Genomic DNA, 19,460 nt, shown 5'->3' with positions numbered 1-19,460 from the left:
ACTCATACGCACCGCTCTCTGTAGCTATAATTGGGTTCTATAGTACTGATGCTATTCTTACATGCATGATGAGTAAATCTTCACTCTTCTCTCCTGTTCTCAATTATTCCATTTCTGTGTGCCTTGATTTGTCCTTATTTGCACCATTCCCAATCTTGCAGTCCTTACATGGTGCAAGTCGTCACATTTTTGACACATCTAACTTGTTGTTCAGGGCTCAGGTGTTGTTTATTTTCTCATGAATTATGGATCTTTTGTCTCTACACGTCGCAAGTGAAAGGGCTCTGGGAGGTCGGCAGAGAGAATCTAACAGCAGCTGAGAGATAATTTCTATCTGCTTCCTCAAATAAAACATGTGAATTATATGAAGCAACAGATGCATGAATTATTCATCCTCCTCCAGTTCTGAAACAGTCCGCCTTTCTCTTCAGCGAGAAAAAAAATAAAATTTTTTCATTCATTATAAAGTTTTACTTAAAGAGTGATTTAGTTTCGTCCACAATGTGGGAAAACTATGGGTGGAAGATTTGTTAACTCCGCTTTATTTTCAAAAACTTGAATCGAATACAGATGGACATAATGTGATGTAAACTCTTTAGTAAAATAAATGTTTTTTGGATTTGTGACTCGATTTTGTTCCTTTTTATTTCTCAAAGTGCTTACCTACCAAGAAATATCCAAAAATACACAATGCTAAGTATGTGGGAGCTGATGTGTTTTCCAGGCATTTTATATCATAATCCAGTAACTACTTTATCTTCAGTTGTTATGAAAAAACTGTATATATCAATGTGACTTAAAAGAAATTTAACTTTGTAATTTAACACCTTAAATCGTGTCTCTTTAAGAAACTCCTGCTCTTTCTGAAACTCAGGAAGTCATCACAACATGGCTCCTCTATTAATCCTTCAACAATGTGTTTCACTGAGAAGTCGCTCGTATAATGAGCTGTTTACATGCAGTGCCACTAGGGGGCGCCCGCGGACCTTCAGTAGTTTGGGAACCACAGTTTGAGAAAGACAGATTTTACTTTAAATAAAAGGGACAGATGCAATCCCTCATGCTAAAGTCTCAATTGTCTATTTTTGGATTTCCACCTTGCTGGCCTTGTACTTTTATTCTGAAAGGGAAGTTCAACGTTTTTATTGTTATTGAGCTGCATTAGTAATGTGTGTGTGTGTAGGGGAGGGGGCAAATACTACTGCATACTTTGTAACACCAGAACATTCAATCCAATGTCTCATATAATCTTTCACAAGGGCATATAAACTGGAGGAATTAGATGACAGACAATGTTAGAGGCTTTGAAATTGTAGAGGTGAAAAGAACGTTTTTCAGATTTTTGGAAGCGTTCACACTCGTCACTATTCTTTGATGAAACATTTTCATTGTTAGGATTCCAACTCTATTAAATAAATAATAATAATAATAAATAGAGTCAAAGATTTTCTGCCTCTATTGTCGTCTAACTGGCTGCAGGATTGTCCTTCTTTCTTGTTCCCATAGCAACCTTCTGGTTATAATCACTGCAGTTTGCACCTTTAAATGCTCTACAGAGCTCTTTGGGTTCATACACTGGCAGTCATTTAGCTCTCAATTTTTTAAATAAAATTAGATAAATGTATTTTAAATCAATAAACTGCAGATTAATCACATGTTTATGTTCTTTTGAAAATTAATTGGACTTCAGAATGATGTTTGTTCTTGATTAAACTAATTAATTTCTTTGTGCTCCTTAATTATGGACAAGCCTAAATCTTTACATGAGTGCCCCCAAATGGTGAAACATTTTCTACCTCAACTATCCAAAAGTAAAGTTGAGTTGTAGCATTTAGCATACTGAGGTGGTGAGTCACATTCAGAGGGTCAAAAATACAAATTCAAATGTGTAGGACGGCAATGTCACAGCGTTATTTACCTGAAATAATGTATCTTTGTTTAGACAGACATGCAACAATTTGAGCAGTATTCATGTTAAAATGGCCAAATGTGTTGCTGTGAACAACAAAGAGTTGTATTTAAAGATTAATTAATTTAAAGAAGTTCTAAGTGTTGGTGTGAGATTCCTAGTAATGCAGATGATCTTCCATAAAGATCTTTTCCTTTCTGCGTCTTCACATTATCCAGGTTAAATGTTCAGTGTGACTTATACATCAGTTAAGGCGCAGTGTTATTTGATGTTTTGTGGGCTTTGTTCAGGCTCAGATACTGCAGCCTTACTTACAGCCGTCCCCATGGAAACGCCACCTATCCTGTCTTTTAATTGCCTCAGAAATGCTCTCAGTGTGATGAGTCCCCTAATATATCTGATTAACCCCACCACACTTTCCCCCTCAGCTTTGGTTTCATGCTTGTGTTAGTTCTTGAGAGTGTTGCCATGGAGCACCCAATGGGGCGTTGTTGTTTTAATGGGAGAAACCACTCGGCTGGGCATGCACTTCACAGGACTGGCTTTGGCCAGGTGCCTGCGTGCTGCTAACACTTTTAACTTGGCTGGACCCAGATGATAAAGCTGAGAAGGCGCAGGACTTTGATTGCAAAACCGGTCGTTCCCCTCATTTCGCTCTAACCGTCCTTGTTCTTCCTTCATTTCCGTCTGCAATCACTACACGGGCGATTTTAGTGGCTCACTCGCTGCCAGAGTCAGGCACAAATGGAGCAGAATGTTAAGTGTGCAGACAGAGAGAGGCTGATGGAACACCATCACTGATAAAATGGGTGCCACTACACTCACGGCAGGGCGAGCGTATTGTCGGAGTTAATTTACAGGTGAGGCGTCTATATATTGTAGAAAACTATTCATTACTGAGTCCTGGGATTTGGTATAAGCTCGTGTATTTGAGGGCTGTAGGCCCCCATGCTTGCGAGCCTCACAAGCTGCATTTCCATTGCAAATGTGCGCAAAACTGTGTCAATATTCTGATAATGTCGAAGAAACACAATTTTGCAAAAAGTGTTTCCATTAAGTAAGAAACATAACTAAAATTACACGTGAATAAGTTTGTCCACGAGATAAGTCATTAAAAAACAAGTCGTGCCATCAAACTCCTACCCTGTCGTCGTCTTCGTCTTTTCCGCCAGTAGTAACATCTGGTTGTTGGTCACGTGACTCGTCTGACGCAAAAAAAGTGTTTCTGCTGCAGTTTTGTGAAATAAAACTCAGCTGTATTTTGATGCATCTGAAAACACACCTCACACTAGTGCAAAGAAATGTCATTGAAAAACGTGAGGCTTTCGAAATTTCAAAACTGTTTTCGTAATTCCAATATGCGCAACTTTAAGTTGGGTTTCCACTGACGTAAAAAAATGTGAAGATTGGAATTATGAAAACAGCAAAACTGTCCTTCAAACGGTTGAAAGAAGGAAAAAGAAGTACAGTACTACTATAAAGAGGACTAAAGATGTAAGTTTTGACCAAAATAGCCTTGTTTCATTTAAAGAAGTTATATGTTATATTTGCGACGTAACGCATTGCACATCTTATCCAACATTAATGTTTCACTCCAAATAACTGGACCACAATAATGCCCAAACTCCAACACAGCTCCAACAAACAACAACGTGATGAATGTTACACTTTTCTTTGTTTCTCCTTGTGTTGCCCAGATCCTTGTTGGGGAACTTTGTGCGTTCTTCACCAAGGCAGAGGGAACCCAGGAAAAGACCATAGTCACCGCAGACTGCTGCTACTTCAACCCCCTGCTCAGGCGCATCGTACGCTTCTTAGGTGAGGATGCAGCAAACACAACATAAGACATTGTACCTGCGAGTGCTGCTTTTCTCAGAGGTCCATGAAAATACCCTTGCTGAACCATTGCAACCTAATAAAATATTTCATGTAAGTGGCATCCAGGAAGTTTTAAAAAAAATTAAAATTTTTATGTTAATCTGTCAGTAAATGCCACAATCTTTCTTCTTCATTGCCAGTGATGTTATTCTGCTAACTTAAAAATTACAAAGTAATTGCCATATTCTCAGTTATTATTTAATGTAACACACCTTGAATGTGAATTAAAAATATATATTTTTCATTTATTAATATGAAAACAGTCCGTGTTGTAAGATTTTGTGGGCAGTATGTTTTTGATTGTTGTAAAGCTGTCATAGAGATTTGTTTTGGTTTGTTCAGACAGTTAGTATTTTGTAACTCAAATATTGCATCAATGACCCAATAGTATTCTTCAATCTCACTCTGTTAAGCTGCTTACACTGGAGAAGATTCTCTCACCTCGGCATGCTTGATGCTTGAAACTCGAAGTGAAACTGACAGCAAGACCTACTTTCTGAAATGGTCTTCTAAAAGTGATTTTACCACACGCAAGGCACGCATAAAACATTTTAATTTTATGGCTGTTTATCCTTTATGAATTCAAAGAAATTAAACAAGAGAATTGTGTTACAATAAAAGTAACGTACCCTGTCTTGTTGGAGCAGGACACTGAGTCCCATACTCTGCCACAAAATCCCTGGAATTTCCTCACATTTGCACTGCATAAACAACATTTTTCAAGCTGTTAGTATACATGGAAATACAGGAACCAGTCTTACACTGAGCTTATCTTCTTGCGAAAGCTGTTCTGTGTCTCATTGAGGCTTGAGGATGAATGAAAAACATCAGGAAACAAGTCAGGCCGTCATGAAAGACATCGCCGCAACACTTCAGTTTGTCATCCAGTCCTGGAACATGAAGCTGTTAATTGGACGATTAAATGGGTTGTGATGTTGAAGGTAGACCATTCGGAATCCCTGCAGGGAGACGTTCATGAATATTAAGCAGCTTGCAAGTTTGCATCTTGAAATGAATCAGCTGAGGTGAAGACTCCTCTGAAGATTTCACACCTTGGCTGATAATAAAGTGTTAGCGCTATTTTGAGGAGACGGGACGAGGGGAGGGGGGGAGTATCCTGTTTTTTCTCAAGGCATGTATACAAGATTTGATACTAATCTCCAATATTTATTATGCTTTCATTTCATCTCCCATGTGCAAAGATAAAATCTTTAACTTCTTATCACCGCATCCACTAACGTTCCCCATTCCCCACTGCTCCTCTTGCACCCAGGAGTGTACGCCTTCGGCTTGTTCACCACTGCCATTTTCGCCAACGCCGGCCAGGTGGTGACAGGAAACCAGACACCTCATTTCCTGTCCGCCTGCCGACCAAACTACACAGCGTTGGGCTGCCAGTCGACCATGCAGTACATCACCGAGCGCCGCGCCTGCACGGGCAACCCGCTGATTGTCATGTCTGCGCGTAAATCCTTCCCGTCTAAGGACGCGGCGCTCAGCGTGTACTCTGCCTTGTACACAGTGGTAAGTCGGAGCTTGCTGCTGGTCGTAATAACCACTAGTTATGAATTTGTTCCATGTGAGGTTCCCTGGAATGCCTTTCTTATTTAAAAAGAAACACGTCCTTGTTATTTGAAATATCTGTCAAAATCTCGAAAATTAGCCATAGAACATGCAATTTTGGTCACTGCCTTGTGCTTTTGTATACTGTATCCCTTTTGACCGGCTCTCTGCAGATGTACGTGACACTGGTGTTTAAAACCAAAGGCACCCGGCTCACCAAGCCCACCATCAGCCTCACTCTGCTGTGCCTGGCTGTGCTGGTGGGAGTGGTGAGGGTCACAGAGTACCGCAACCACTGGGCTGATGTGTTGGCTGGATTCTTCACCGGTGGCGCCATCGCTGTGTTCTTGGTGAGTCTAAAAGCATGAATGCATTTTTTTTTTTTTTTTACCCCTACAACCTTGTCTTATTTTCTCGTGGAATACTCACAAGGTAGGTTTTTCAATGTTTTCAATTTGACTGGAAGTTTATGTGATACGACTAACACAACAGTGTGGTAATTGTAATGATAATTAAATGATAAGAAATACTTTAAATTTGAATCTATCTAGTTATCTTTCTAGCTACCTTAATAGCCGTCTTGTTAGCTAACTATCCATCTAGCTTGCTCCCTGGTTATCTTCATTGCTAGCTAGCTGCTCAGCATCAGTGTTTTCACTGCTAGCATAATCTTTGCTGGGATCAAAGTAAAAATTAGTCTTAGGTTGCCTTTTTATGGTGGAATTTGACATATAGGTTGCTCCAAATAAGCCACAGTTACCAGCTCCACATAATACAGTATATTTATCCACTTTTGTTTGTTGAGAAGCATTTACTGTAGCTGTATTCTGTGTTTTCTACCACTGATCGTTGCTTGTGTTGCTTGTGTTGCTTGTGTTACATAGCTTTATCAAGCTCTGAATAAATAACAGAGTTATTCTTTGGTTTTAAAACACAACCTCATCTCTCATTGTGATATAAACACAAACAGATTTTGCATGCTGAAAAGTTCATTTTTCAGCATAGCCTTTTAAAGATAACTAATCAAAGATAATCTCCAAGACTGCAGCTTCATTGTATTTTGGGTCGAGCCTTTAGCCGTATTTCCCCCCCTCATAATTTTTCTCTCCCTTTCCAGGTAACTTGTGTCATTAACAACTTCCAACAGTTTCAGCCAAGCCCGCCTCCGCTGCGACCCCAACGTCCTGAATCCATGCTGGGCATGCCCATGGTGACACTGCCTTGTGTGGAAAGTCCACTTGAAAAGTTAAGTGGCCCTCAGGTAAGGGGTGGGGGATGGGTGTAAAGCACTGTGCCCACCAAATGGCTGAGCTAAACACCCCTTGTCTCTTAACTGGATCTGTTATCCTCCTTTTTTTTCCCTGCCCTGTAACAAAATGAGTGTGCATGCGGCCCATGTTCCCAGCTGAAACTCCCGACTGAATCCTTTAAATCTGTGCACACTTAAGCAGGCAGCTGAAAAAGGCATAGAGGGGTTCCTCCTTAAGACAGAGAATGGATCATTATCTTAGCATAAGTAACTATATAACCAGGGGTTTTCAGAGTGTGGGAGAGTTAGCTTCCCTTAGCAAATTTGACAACTGTGCCACCAACTGCATCACTGCTATTATTTCTGTAAACTTCTTCTGTTTTGTTCTTGTCTTCAGTCAAGTTTTTAGCAAAAACAACAAAAAGCCACTCTTAGCATCAGTTCTGGAGTTCAGAGACACACACACACACACACACAAAAGAACTGACCTATGAATAAGGTTAGCAAAAAATGCAGTTATCGATTAGCAGTTAACAAATACAGTACATAGTTACTACTTTTCAAACGTCCATCCATACAGCATATGGTAAAATAATTATATTAACTGCGAATAAGCTTGTTCAATAATTCATTAATCATATGTTGTGCAAAAAATATTAAGTCATCCATTAAAAATACAGTTAATACTCTGTTAGCATAAACAGAAAATAATCACATTTCATTAGCAGTGCTTACAACCCCGGTCGAGCCTCTAGATGTGCAAAACTAGTAAAGATTTACCCTGAGTTGCAATCCAACAACAACAAAAAAAGACAGAAAACTTTTCAGATATTTATTAGTGAAACTTTCAAAACTAAAAAAAGCTCAATGGAAACACACCAATTTCGGAAAACAGTCACTAAGACGGTTTGCGCTAGAGTGAGGTGGTGTTTCAGTCGTATTGAAATAGTTTTTTGCTAAACTGCAAAACAATTTTTATTTTAATTTTTTAATTTTTTTTTACGCCAGTGTGTCTTCAGCTCAAAGAGCTTCTTTGTAGGCATCCGCCTCTTTGGACAGCTGGCAAAGATTGTGCGCATTTTTCTTTTGCGCCCAAATGTGCGGAAAAGTTTTCACACAGTTAGTTTCAGGTTGGACCTGGAGAACTCCTCAGCGCGAGTCATCAGATTGTTTAACACATAGAGACAGAGCGACGGCAGCAGTCCTGACTGCCCCATAAAGTTTCATCCGCTCCTAAAAAAGTGCTGCATGTCCTAAAGCGATTCTCAGTGGGGGTGCTGTCCGAGTAGCCGTGTTGATGTCTTTCGTCCTCTGTTGGTCCGTCTCCGTCACTAACCCTCGCCTGACCGGTTCTCTTTCCTCTGTCTCCCCACTTTGTCTTCCTCCTCTCGATCTTTCACTCCCCTCCAGCACCCTGCACTCTCTGCCTCGCCGCCACCTTTCAACGCCTACATCCAGCCATTCTAACCAAACCTGAACCCCCTTTTTGTTACGGTCATCCCTCCACTATCTCTGTCTTATTTCTGTTTGCACATCCTCTCTTTCTCTCCATTACCCCCGACCTTAAACAATCACTTCATCCGACACATTGCACTGGATTATTCTTCTCTCCACCCCGTCCTTCTGTCCCCTTCTCCTTCTTCTTCTTTTCCTTCTTCTCCCCCCCAATTTCCCTACCTCTCTCTCCTTCTCACTCCTCTCTCTACCCCTGCAGACTCCGCGGGAATCTCCATTCACAGAGATCACATGACCATCAGCCCTATCGGTTCCCCGCCACCCCCGATGTCCTCGTACCGTCTCGCTCCATTTCCAGCGAAGTCTAGACCAGTCGGAGCAGCAGCACTCGCCACACTGCGCGGCCCACGGGTCGGGTCGGAGCACCATGCTGCATCGCTCCTATTCCACGCAGGTCTAGGCCCAGCGGACATTAACCTCTCCCCTTCCACGCCCCATAGACTTCCTTAAATGCCGGGGAACCGATAGGCAAACTATTTCAGACTTCTTTCTTCTTAAAATACTGTGAACAATCAGCGGAGAGTCACCCATCTCTCTTGAGTGATTCATTTTTACGTTCTTTTGTATCGGATCAGTCGCAATGGGTTTCTCCTGCTTTGACTTAAGAGATTTTTGTAAGTTCACACCTGTGGAACAAGAGGCGGGATCTGACAACCAGTGGGAGGCTGACCTCTGCCACATTGGACCAAAGACACTCGAACTCTGTTAAAAACACCTTTTTACCAAACCACACACTCAAAATAATCATAAGCTGCGTTTCCATTAACCATATAATTGCTCAATTTGACATTTCTGAAAAGCAAATTTTTCGATGAAAGCGGCGCTACATGCTATTGAATCATGGGGTGTACTTAGATTTGTCTATGACTAGGTTAGCAATCAATGCATTTTCTTTTTTTCATAAGTGTATACCGCAAATGTTTTTGATTTTAAAGTCCCATTTTAGGTTCTTAACTGTTTAACAATTTAACAAGTGTCGGTATTTCATCACTTTAACTTTTTTTTTTTTTTTTTTCTCCCCTCCAGGGGGTCTTTTTGTGGCTCTAGTGTCCCTTATATGACAGTAGGCTGACAGGAAGGGGGGAAGAAAAAGGGGGAAGTCATAAGGCAAACGTCGGCCGGGTCCGGGAATCGAACCCACGACGGCTGCGTCGAGGACTGAAGGCCTCCAAATGTGGGTCGCGCTATCCCCTACACCACCACAGCATTGAGATATCTGCGTAATACCGACCTCCTGACCTTGCTATGTCAAAATACATTTGCTTAATGGAAACGTGCTAATTTTGAAAAAAAAAAACGTTTTTTCAAAATGTTTTGCCGCTAAAATGAGGTGGGTTTTTGGGGGGGGATTTATTAAAACTAGTTTAATTCACAAAACTGTTAAGTACTTTTTTTCATATCATACAAGTCATGATCAACAACAGGATGTTATCTTTGGCTCAAACCATGACAAAGACAACGGGACGTATTTGGAACTGAAACGTTGCAACATTTGTGGGGATTTTCTTGACATTAGTGGAACACTGACAAAGTTTTGTGCACATTTGCAATGGAAACGCAGCTGTAAGCACACATTTTTTTAGGCCCGAGCAGCAAAGCGCTGCGAAGGCCTATTGTTTTTGTACTGTTTATTATTTTTTTTATTTTTCTGCCCCCCCAAAGAGGGGCCTTTTTGGAGGCTTTATCATATTCAAAAACTCACCAAACTTGGCGGACGCATAGAGACTGTTTAAAATTTACGTATTTTAAGGTCGCCGCAAAAATCGCCAAAAAAAACGCTCAACGGCGCCACCTAGAAATTTTCAAAAGACCCAAACCAATCACTTTACTTTATCGTAGAGACTTGAAATTTGGTACAGTTGTAGAGCTCCCCAAGACGCTCAGAATTTACAATTATAGTCATAGTGCAAGTATCACAGGAAGTCGGCCATTTTGGATCGAAGGTCACATTTTGACCCGATTTTTGCCGTTTACAGCCTTCGTATTTGATCGAACTCCTCCTAGGGATTTCGATTGATCGGCTTCAAACTCGGTCAGTCTGATCATAAGGCATGGCCGATTAAAAGTTATCAAAACGGTGACTTTTTGAGTATGCTGAAGGGGGGTTAGGAGGGGTCAAAGTTCACCTACTCGCCACCAAATTCAAAACAGTTATAACTCCTACACTAAAACTCTCAGAGGAACCAAACTTTCAGTGATTGAGCATCATGGGTTGACCTAAAATACCCTGGGGTCAAATGATGACATCACTAAGGCCACGCCCCCTGAGAACAGGAAGTGTCATATTTTACTGGGAACGGTCCCTATATTACACCTTTGACCTAATCAACATGAAACTGTGTTAACAGACAGGAAACATGTTGCTGTATTGAAGATTCCAGCCCCGACCGGCTTTGATGGAGCAGGTGGGCGTGGCGGCGTGGCGAAGTGACCTCTAACGCCGCTGTCATCGCTTGGCTCTGAATTCCACAGTTTTGGGCCAAACTTCTCCAAACTCACTAGGATGGATCTTTATCCACCCCAAGACAGGAATCCATAATAAAATTTGGGCGTGGCCTAATTTCTCTATAGCGCCCCTAGAAAATTTTAAATGATCAGCCCCAAGCTATGGTTTAACCTAGAATTATGAAACTTGGCACACATTTGTATCTTGTCAGGACGTACAAAAAAGTCTCTTGGAGCCATGGTCTCAACCCAACAGGAAGTCGGCCATTTTGGAATAAAGTTCCAAAATTGACCCCATTTTTGATGTTTACAGCCTTCGTATTTGATCGAACTCCTCCTACAGTTTTTCAGATACAGACTTCAAAATCGCTCAGCACACACTTGAGGCATCAAAGGTGAAAAGTTATCAAAGGAATTGTCGTACTTCAAAGTATGTGGGCGTGGCTATGTGTCAAACTTTGACTATTCGCCATGAAACATAAAACTCTTATAACTCCTACAGTAAAACTCTCAGAGGAACCAAACTTTCAGTGATTGATCATCATAGTTTGACATAAAAGACCCTGTGGTCAAATGATGACATCACTCAGGCCACGCCCCCTGAGAACAGGAAGTGTCATGTTTTACTGGGAACGGTCGCTATCTTACACCTTTGACCTAATCAACTTGAAAGTTTTTCCAGAAACAGAAGACATGCTGGTGTATTTTGGATTCCAGCCCCGACCGGCTTTGATGGAGCAGGTGGGCGTGGCGGCGTGCCGAAGTGACCTCTAACGCCGCTGTCATTCGTTTGGCTCTGAATTCCACAGTTTTGGGCAAAGCTGTTCCAAACTCACTAGGATGGATCCTTATCCACCTCCTGAAAGAAATCCATAATAAAATTTGGTGGGCGTGGCCTAATGTATTTATGGCGCCGGCTAGAAAATTTTAAATGATCAGCCCCAAGACATGCTTTAACCTAGAATTACCAAACTTGGTACATATGTGTATCTTTTCAGGACGAACAAAAAAGTCTCTTGGAGCCATATTCTAAATTCAACGGATTTTCTGTAATTTTAGATTTTTAGATGTTATTCCCATTAAGTCCTCTTGGTGTCACTGTTACTCCACACATGAATAAGGCGAAATTACACAGTATGAGAGAGGTGCTGTAATGGCGATATTAACCACTTGGTGTCACTATCACGCCATACATGACTATGTGTACATTTTTACCACTGCAATTCCCAAAGATGCATCTGTGTATTTTGTAGTTCCACAGTTACGTTGTTTTCGATACTTCTGCTGGCTCGTTGGGATAAAAATAGCCTCCACGGATAACATTAACGATCAATCCTTCCTTAATCCCATCTGCATGTGCGTTTTTTATTATGTAAGTATACATTTCCATCTCCTATATTTGCTTATATCACTTATTAGCACTAGAGAACAGAATATGAATATGACGGTTCACAGTCAAGCTAACGCAGCTAAGCTATCTACGTGCACAGAAGCATGCAGGATTTTATCGGAGAGAGCAGCGCCTGCAGCTGCACTCTGCTTATTAATTTTCCCTGAAGTAAGAAAAGAAGAATTTCTGATATTTTTATTATTGAATCATCTTTATAATTAACAAAATTGTGGAGAAAAAAAAAAGATTCTCTGTCAAAACATCTTGTACGTAGCGCACGCCAAAGCTTAAATCTTATTTCTCAGTTCGCTTTTTTTATTTGAACCTCCGGTACTTCTAAGAGCGGTTTGCATCCCAGCGAAAACATCTTGTACGTAGCGCACGCCAAAGCTTAAATCTTATTTCTCAGTTCGGTTTTGTTTATTTGGTGCTTTTTCTGTAAGCTAAAATGAATAAGCAGAATTTGAACCTCCGTAGTTCTAAGAGCGGTTTGGATCCCAGCAGAGATTTTTACTGTGTGCGGTTCTGGCTCGATCTTTTAGCACACACGCACACGCACGCCCATCCCCCACCCTCAAGGGTTGAATATGACGGTTGACAGTCAAGCTAACGCAGCTCCCTTGTTTTGACTTATGATGTTTTTTCAAAATTGCATAGAAACTAATGAAGAGAATTGCCTTAATTTTCATGCTAATAATGTTGTAAAACTGTTGTTTGCAATATTTTTACATCAGTTTAAGAAATTTACAGTATATATTGTAATTCTAAATTATAAAAAATATTTTTGTAAATATTTGACATTTTCACAGTGAATTTTTCATTTATTTTTCAAATCATTTTGTTTGAAATCAAAACAAAATTTGTTTTGATTTTGATCAAATCAAATAAAATCAATGATTTGAATGAACATTAACCTCATTCTTAGAGTTTAAATTAGAGTTTAAATTAATTTTAATTTTAATGCCATGGCTCTTCAGCATTTATGTGAGCTTTAAGGGATTAATTTTTGCTTTGAGATCTGTTTACTTTCTTCCTAGTTAAAGAAAGCACATTTCAGCAGCAAGGCATTTAAAAGTGCTTTACACCAAATCAAAGACAAAAACACAATGCAACATAGAATCAACAATCAAAACAAAACATCAAGTCAGGTTTTGTCAATACATTTTGCAATTTATTACATTTCAAATACAACTCTAAACAAGTGGGTTTTAATTTAGATTTAAAGGAAGTCAGTGTTTCAGCTCTTTTACAATTTTCTGGAAGTTTGTTCCAGATTTGTGGTGCATAGATGCTAAATGCTGCTTCTCCTCATTTGGTTCTGGGGATGTAGAGCAGACCAGAACCAGAAGACCTGAGAGGTCTGGAAGGTTGATACAAGCAGCAAATCTTTAATGTATTGTGGTGCTAAACCATTCAGTGATTTATAAACTAACAACAGTATTTTAAAGTCTATTGTTTGAGCTACAGGGAGCCAGTGGAGGGACTTTAAAACTGGTGTTATGTGCTCTATCTTCCTGGTTTTAGTGAGAACACGAGCAGCAGCATTATGGATCAGCTGCAGCTGTTTGATTGGTTGGACAGACCTGTGAAGACGCAGTTGTAATAATCAATGTGGCTGAAGATAAGCATGGATGAGTTTCTCTAGATCTGGCTGAGACATTAGTCCTTTAATCCTGGAAATGTTCTTCAGGTTATAGTAGGCCATCTTTGTGACTGTCTTTATGTGGCTATGAAGGTTCAGGTCAGTGTCCATCACTACTCCCAGGATTCGGGCCTGATTGCTGATTTTTAGTTGTAATAACTGAAGCTTTGCACTGACTCTAGATTGTTCCTCTTTAGGTCCAAAGATAATAACTTCAGTTTTGTTTCTGTTCAGCTGGAGAAAGTTTGGCACATTATCTGTTCTAAGCATCTGTTCTGTGTTTGGATGGGTTCTGAGTAACCTGGTGACTTTAGATGTGCGCTGCTGCTGCCTGGATAGAATGATTAGTTCATTAGCCCCACCACTACCCACAGAAAGTCACCATTTTTCCTGCAGTATGTCTAACTTTTCTCTGTTTTTATATGGATTTAATCCAGTGCAAACCCACTTAAAATGATAAGGTGATGACATCTGAACAGTGTGGGCGTGGCCAGATGGCGAATGTCAGACCCTCGCCATATTCATACGATTGTCTTTAAATCACACATGGATGATCCGATTGGAACCAAACTTGAAATGTAAGACCTGTGGTAACCTTTAAAGAGCTCAAATGTTTTGAAATGTAATTTGACTCCACTGCGCCCCCTAGGTCAATCCATCCGCTATATCTCCGCCGTAAATGGACCGATCTGCGCCAGATTTTTTGTGAGTCGTCGGGAAGCGCTGCCGAACGCATTCGCGTGTGTCGTGTGGCGGGCGATCGGGCGGGAAAGGTTCGCGACGGCTCCCGCTGCGAGCGGAGCCTCTGAACGGTGCGAGAGCTTCCGCGGCTGCTGTAACTCCGCGGTGGCCGGCGAGCCGGAGCAGCGCTTGCTGCGAGGGCCGCACGAGGCTGCTTGCAGCTTTAATTCTTTTTCTTTCTTTCTTCCTGCTCATCTCATAGAACATGCTGCTGACATTTGGGTGTACTGCGTGCGGTCCATCTCGAGCAAAGCACACTCGGCAGAAACAACCGAGAAAAACAGACCGGAGGGAAAAAGCACAGAACCTTTCAGACGCCTGTCTTCTTTAGAGCTTCTTTTTTCCACACTTAGATGGGTGAAATTTTACCAAATTCTAATGGAAAAAGTATCAGAGTTGCTGACCGCAGCTAAATTAATGTTGTTGTTTTTTTTGTTATTGTTGTTCCTACATGCTGTATGAGATTCTTGTTTGTTTGGTGTTCCTCTGGATTTGGGAACATTGTTTTTGCCAGGGGGAAAAAAAGTATATTTTTTTTTCTACGGATCGCCCCTGCAGCGTAGCTCTTCTGACTGATTCTGAAGACTTTATGTTCACTGATCTGTATATAAGACGTAGATGCCATAAGCGCCACTTGCGGTGAGACAGTTTTGCTGAATTTGATTTGCACACTCTGCCCCTTCATCTCCATTCAGCTCCCGTCCTAGACACGGTGCCATCATTGTTCTGTGAAAGGGTTCCCCCTGCTGGATGGCCCGTGCAAAAGCACACTAAGGAACAAAGGGGAAAAACAACAACAACTTCTCAACATGTTGTCATATTACAGCGTTAAATGTATTTTACTAGGATTTTATTGATGATAGACCAACACAATGCATCGGAAAGAAAATACTTATCAAAATTTTCCTGAAAAAAATAATTAAAACCTAAATTTATACCCTTTATTGCACCCCCTTTATTCTGACTGATTCAAAATAAATCCAGTTTAATCAGTTTCTTTAATGAGATTATTAGTGATTGAACAGAATTGAAGGAGGTTGACTTGATATCTGGCAATGATTTATATCAAAGCATATTCACATTTAAAAATGGCCTAGTCAAAGTCTAGGCCAAAATCCTCTTCATAATTCCAAGCTGTTCAGAGCTGGTGGACTGCGTTGTAAAACCCTCGACATGAAAGGTGGTTCTAGAAAGTTCTGCCTCGGGAAGGCAAGAAGGAGAATGAAAATCAATGCCCTACACACTTTTAAGATTCTCATTCAAGTATCATTTTCCCTCCACAAATATGCACAACATAGTTTTGGTCCATCATGTAAACTAACCAATAATATGCATCTGCATTGGGAGGTTTGATAAAATGTTGAGAAGTTTTAAGGCACGTTTTGGAACGTCACTGCACTCTAAAGCACACAAATGCATAACGAGGTGTTGCCATGCCCGCGCTTCTCTAGTCTACACCCACTTTCTAACCCTGGATCTTCTGTGTATGATACTGTAAATAGAGACATTTTTGTACTTGGCAGCAGAATTTTTACTAATTTCACTTCATGTTGATATTGGGTTGAATTGTGTGGATTTTTAAAATTTATTTTGATGGGGAACGTGGATTCTGACTTTGCAACGCCGAACAGGTTGAGAAATGTTTAAATGCCTCGCCCTTCGTATCCGGCTGTAACTAACCAATGGGAGAGTCTCCTGGGAGTTTCTGTGGGATCACACTGTTTTATTGTTCTGGCTAAATCAAAGTACACGAGATCTAAAGTTTACTAAAAAAAAAAAAAAAATGCAATAATAATTGGAAAGAAAATGTTTTGAAACTGAAAATAAAGATTTGAAAAAAAAAAAAAAAGAAGAAGACTTTGAATCTGAAAAGTAGATACGAACGTTTTTCGGTTTGTTTCAAATATTTTATTTTGGTTTTAAAATAGGTTTTCAGCTTCAAATCTTTTTGTTTCTGCCGTTTCAATTAGTCATTCTTTTGAACAAACTTCATGGGAAGTTTTCCTCTGGGATAATATGACATATAACGAAGCCCTGTAAACACGTCGGGAGAGATTTTGATGCTAAAAGCGGTGATACATGCTAGTGAATCCTGAGGCTGTACTTAGATTTGTCTATGACTGTGTTAGCAAACAAATTTGGATTTTTCATGACCGTAAACTGCAAAGTTTTTCAGTTGTAAAGTCCCATTTTAGGCTACTGATCGAACACGTGGTTTTATTTCACCACTAACAAATGCATGATGTCGGCCTCATACTATAACTGCCTGAAGTTATATTTAGGCCAAATTGAGATATCTGTGTAATATTGTTCTCCTCACACTGCTGCATCACCTCAGCCTATCAGAACACTTGTTACCGTCCAAAACTCCTGTTTTTTCAGTTCCAACATTCATTCATTCATCTCTCTCCCGTTTTCCAAAAACACTCAAATATGGCTTTGACAATTATGCTACGAGGTTAGCGGTGAGTATCATGAACATTTCAACTTCTCACATGGTTTATTGTGAATGTAAAGCTCTTCAGTATAAAAGGAATTTCTCAGAAGCAAAACATGCATCATTAGCTGTTTTTCCATTGGCCAAATACCCGACATATCAAAAATAAATTTGCTCAACAGAAACATGCCAATTTTAACCAACTGTGGTTTTTGTGGCCAGTTTTTTTTTTTTTTCAATTGTGATATAATGTTTTTATGTTACCATTTATGACAGAAACTGCATATGCGTTAACCTTAAAATTTTGTGAATTGGAGTCACAAAAATAAACTAGCTTAATGGAAACACAACAATTTCGAAAAAAACCTTTTTCTTGTATTAGAAGTTTTGAAGTTAGGATGAGGCGGGGGGGTTTTGGCCATATCGAAATTGGTTTATTTTGCAAAACTGTGATGGAAACACCTTTTTCACATCATATGAGTCACTGGATCAACAACCAGATGTTGCCACTGGCACAAACCACAAAGAAGACGACGACAGGAAGTAGTTGGAGGATGGTGGCGCAGGAGTTTTTCAAATCACTTATTGGTTGAACAGTTTTATTCACATGTGATTTTAACTGCATTTTCTATTTAATGAAAACATTGCAATTGAGAAATTGTGGAGGGGTTTACATTAGAGGAGTATTGATAAAGTTATGCGCACATTTGTAATGGAAAAGCAGCAATTTCCTGGGATTCACAAGCTTACGCTCATAGAAAACAAAAGCTTTCCAAATCAGTGTTCTCTCTTTTCAGTCTTTGAACGGACAACCATCCACAAGACAAACTTTCTGGACTCTTTCCCTCTGCTGATATTTACCTGTTTGTCTGAGCCGAAATGAAAAAATAATCCTCCAAAGTCCAGATGAGAAGTTTGGTCAGATGTGTTCTCCCTCCGCCGTGTCTGTATTTTCTGTCCTTATTTTTCCTCTGCCAAGCCCCACTGAAGCAGAAATAATCTCCATGGAGACGTGTAATAACTCTGGTGGGTATACGTTCCCCGCTTCGAGTTCAGCGCGTGAGCAGCTTCTCTTGTCGATCTTCAGATGTGCCGTCGGCGACGCGGTGCTCCACGTCTGTGCCCCTAAAGAGGTTCAAACGGCGGCACCCCAGAAGTCAAACGACCCTCATGAAGATGCAGATTTCTCTTTTTGTTCAGCTTGTCAGCCGCATCGCTTCGCTTCCCCTGTAAACTCTTCGGCGAACTCGTTGGAAATCAAAGAACAAAACACGCCGAGGTTGACTGATATGTGAACAAAACAAAACAAAAAAACCCCACTCGTCTCCTTCAGATCCGCAGCTCTGAGGAACGGCCACGTTCCCTTTGATCCCGTTGCTGCAAACCTTCTGTTTTTGTAATGATTTGTGTGAAGAGAACAATAAACGGATATTGCAATAAGAAACGGGGCCTGAGTCAGTCTGCGGAGTCTGTTAGTGATTTATGGACGGAGCTGTCTGTCTCTCTCCACGCCATGGTGTGGGGTCATTATGTCTGCATCGGTTTGTAATGAGTGGAGACGTCGACGTCTATATTTGCTCTTTCTTCTTCTTTTGTGTTTATTGTCGCATTTAAATGGTTTTGATTTGAAATATTTCAGCTTCTGACCCCGAAAATAACAGAAGAGACTCGTGCTGTTGGATGAGTTCACAACCAAGTCGATTAAACAACAGACACTTCGCGAACCAAATGCCTTTATCTTCTGGTAAGGATTGTTTGTCTTTTATCTCTTCTAGCAACGCTAGCATTAACATGTGCTAGCATTATAATCTTGGTTATATAATTTGATCAAAACAAACCTTTATCACAATATGGAAAGCGATTAAAAAAAGACATTTGTACGGCTTTGAGATTGCAAACGAAGAAACGTGACGACGTGGTGAGGCTTCTCAGTAATGGCCGACCCAACAAAGTTACTAAAACAAAGAACAGCATGCATGGCTCTACGGGTCTCAGTTAAAGTCAGAATCCATGAGTCAACAAGAAGAAGCACAAAGGGTCAAAATGGCCTCCATTGGGAGAGTTCAAAGGTGAAAAATACTCAAGTGTAGCATGTCATATTTGATACAAACGGCATTTTTATAACTGAAGGTGGCAGTTACTTGATCGCTTGAAAATGCCACTATGTGCTTGAAAAACACCTTTAAGTTCTAATACTGACTTCTCTAATTCCTGTCAGGCGGTTCCGGTTCTCTGTCTTTCAGTTCTAAAAGTGTCTTTAAAACCAAACCGTGAGACGTGAACTGCCATAGAATCGCTGCTCCCTACTTTCAACTTGCTCATGTTAGAAAGATTCAACACGTGGCAGCGTTGCGCATTTACTGAAGAAATCCACAAGATGGCGATTGCACGTCACATACAGGAAGTAGGCAGAGGCAATTTCCAGCTCCCCTTTCAACCTCCTGAAGCGGGAGGAACAATCAGATGGCGGCTGATGAGGCCTGCACCTGGGTATGCAAATTGGCGAGGAGAAGATTCATCCTCTTAATGTCACAGACTGTTGGAGGCATTACACGTGCATAAGTGGCTTTACAACCTTTATTCCTCATGCCTAATTTGCACGCAGCACCTCTCTGACTGATTTTAGGGATTTACGTCCGTGAAACGACTTAAAGGTGTAAGTAAATGCGAAGAGTACAGCTGTCTTAATTG

The 19,460-nt window shown here is 40.6% G+C and overlaps 1 protein-coding gene across 10 annotated transcripts in view; it reads left to right on the top strand.

Annotated features, from left to right (window-relative positions):
• The window catches only part of plppr2a (phospholipid phosphatase related 2a), a 109,902-nt gene that overhangs the window by 75,469 nt on the left and 14,973 nt on the right, over positions 1-19,460 (top strand). For 4 of the 10 annotated variants that reach the window (XM_044099348.1, XM_044099344.1, XM_044099347.1 and 1 more), the window contains 5 exons: positions 3,607-3,727; positions 5,061-5,311; positions 5,524-5,700; positions 6,468-6,611; positions 14,535-18,189. In XM_044099348.1, coding sequence (XP_043955283.1) covers positions 3,607-3,727; positions 5,061-5,311; positions 5,524-5,700; positions 6,468-6,611; positions 14,535-14,663 — 822 coding nt within the window. In that variant the 3' untranslated portion in view covers positions 14,664-18,189. Of the gene's footprint in view, positions 1-3,606; positions 3,728-5,060; positions 5,312-5,523; positions 5,701-6,467; positions 6,612-8,313; positions 9,690-14,534; positions 18,190-19,460 lie in introns of those variants that run through there. The other 6 variants (XM_044099346.1, XM_044099354.1, XM_044099352.1 and 3 more) reach the window with 4 other exon arrangements.

This window comes from Gambusia affinis, linkage group LG19 (genome assembly GCF_019740435.1).
Source record: "Gambusia affinis linkage group LG19, SWU_Gaff_1.0, whole genome shotgun sequence".
NCBI classification, from domain to species: Eukaryota; Metazoa; Chordata; class Actinopteri; order Cyprinodontiformes; family Poeciliidae; genus Gambusia; species Gambusia affinis.
This window is presented reverse-complemented; position numbering and strand designations above follow the sequence as displayed.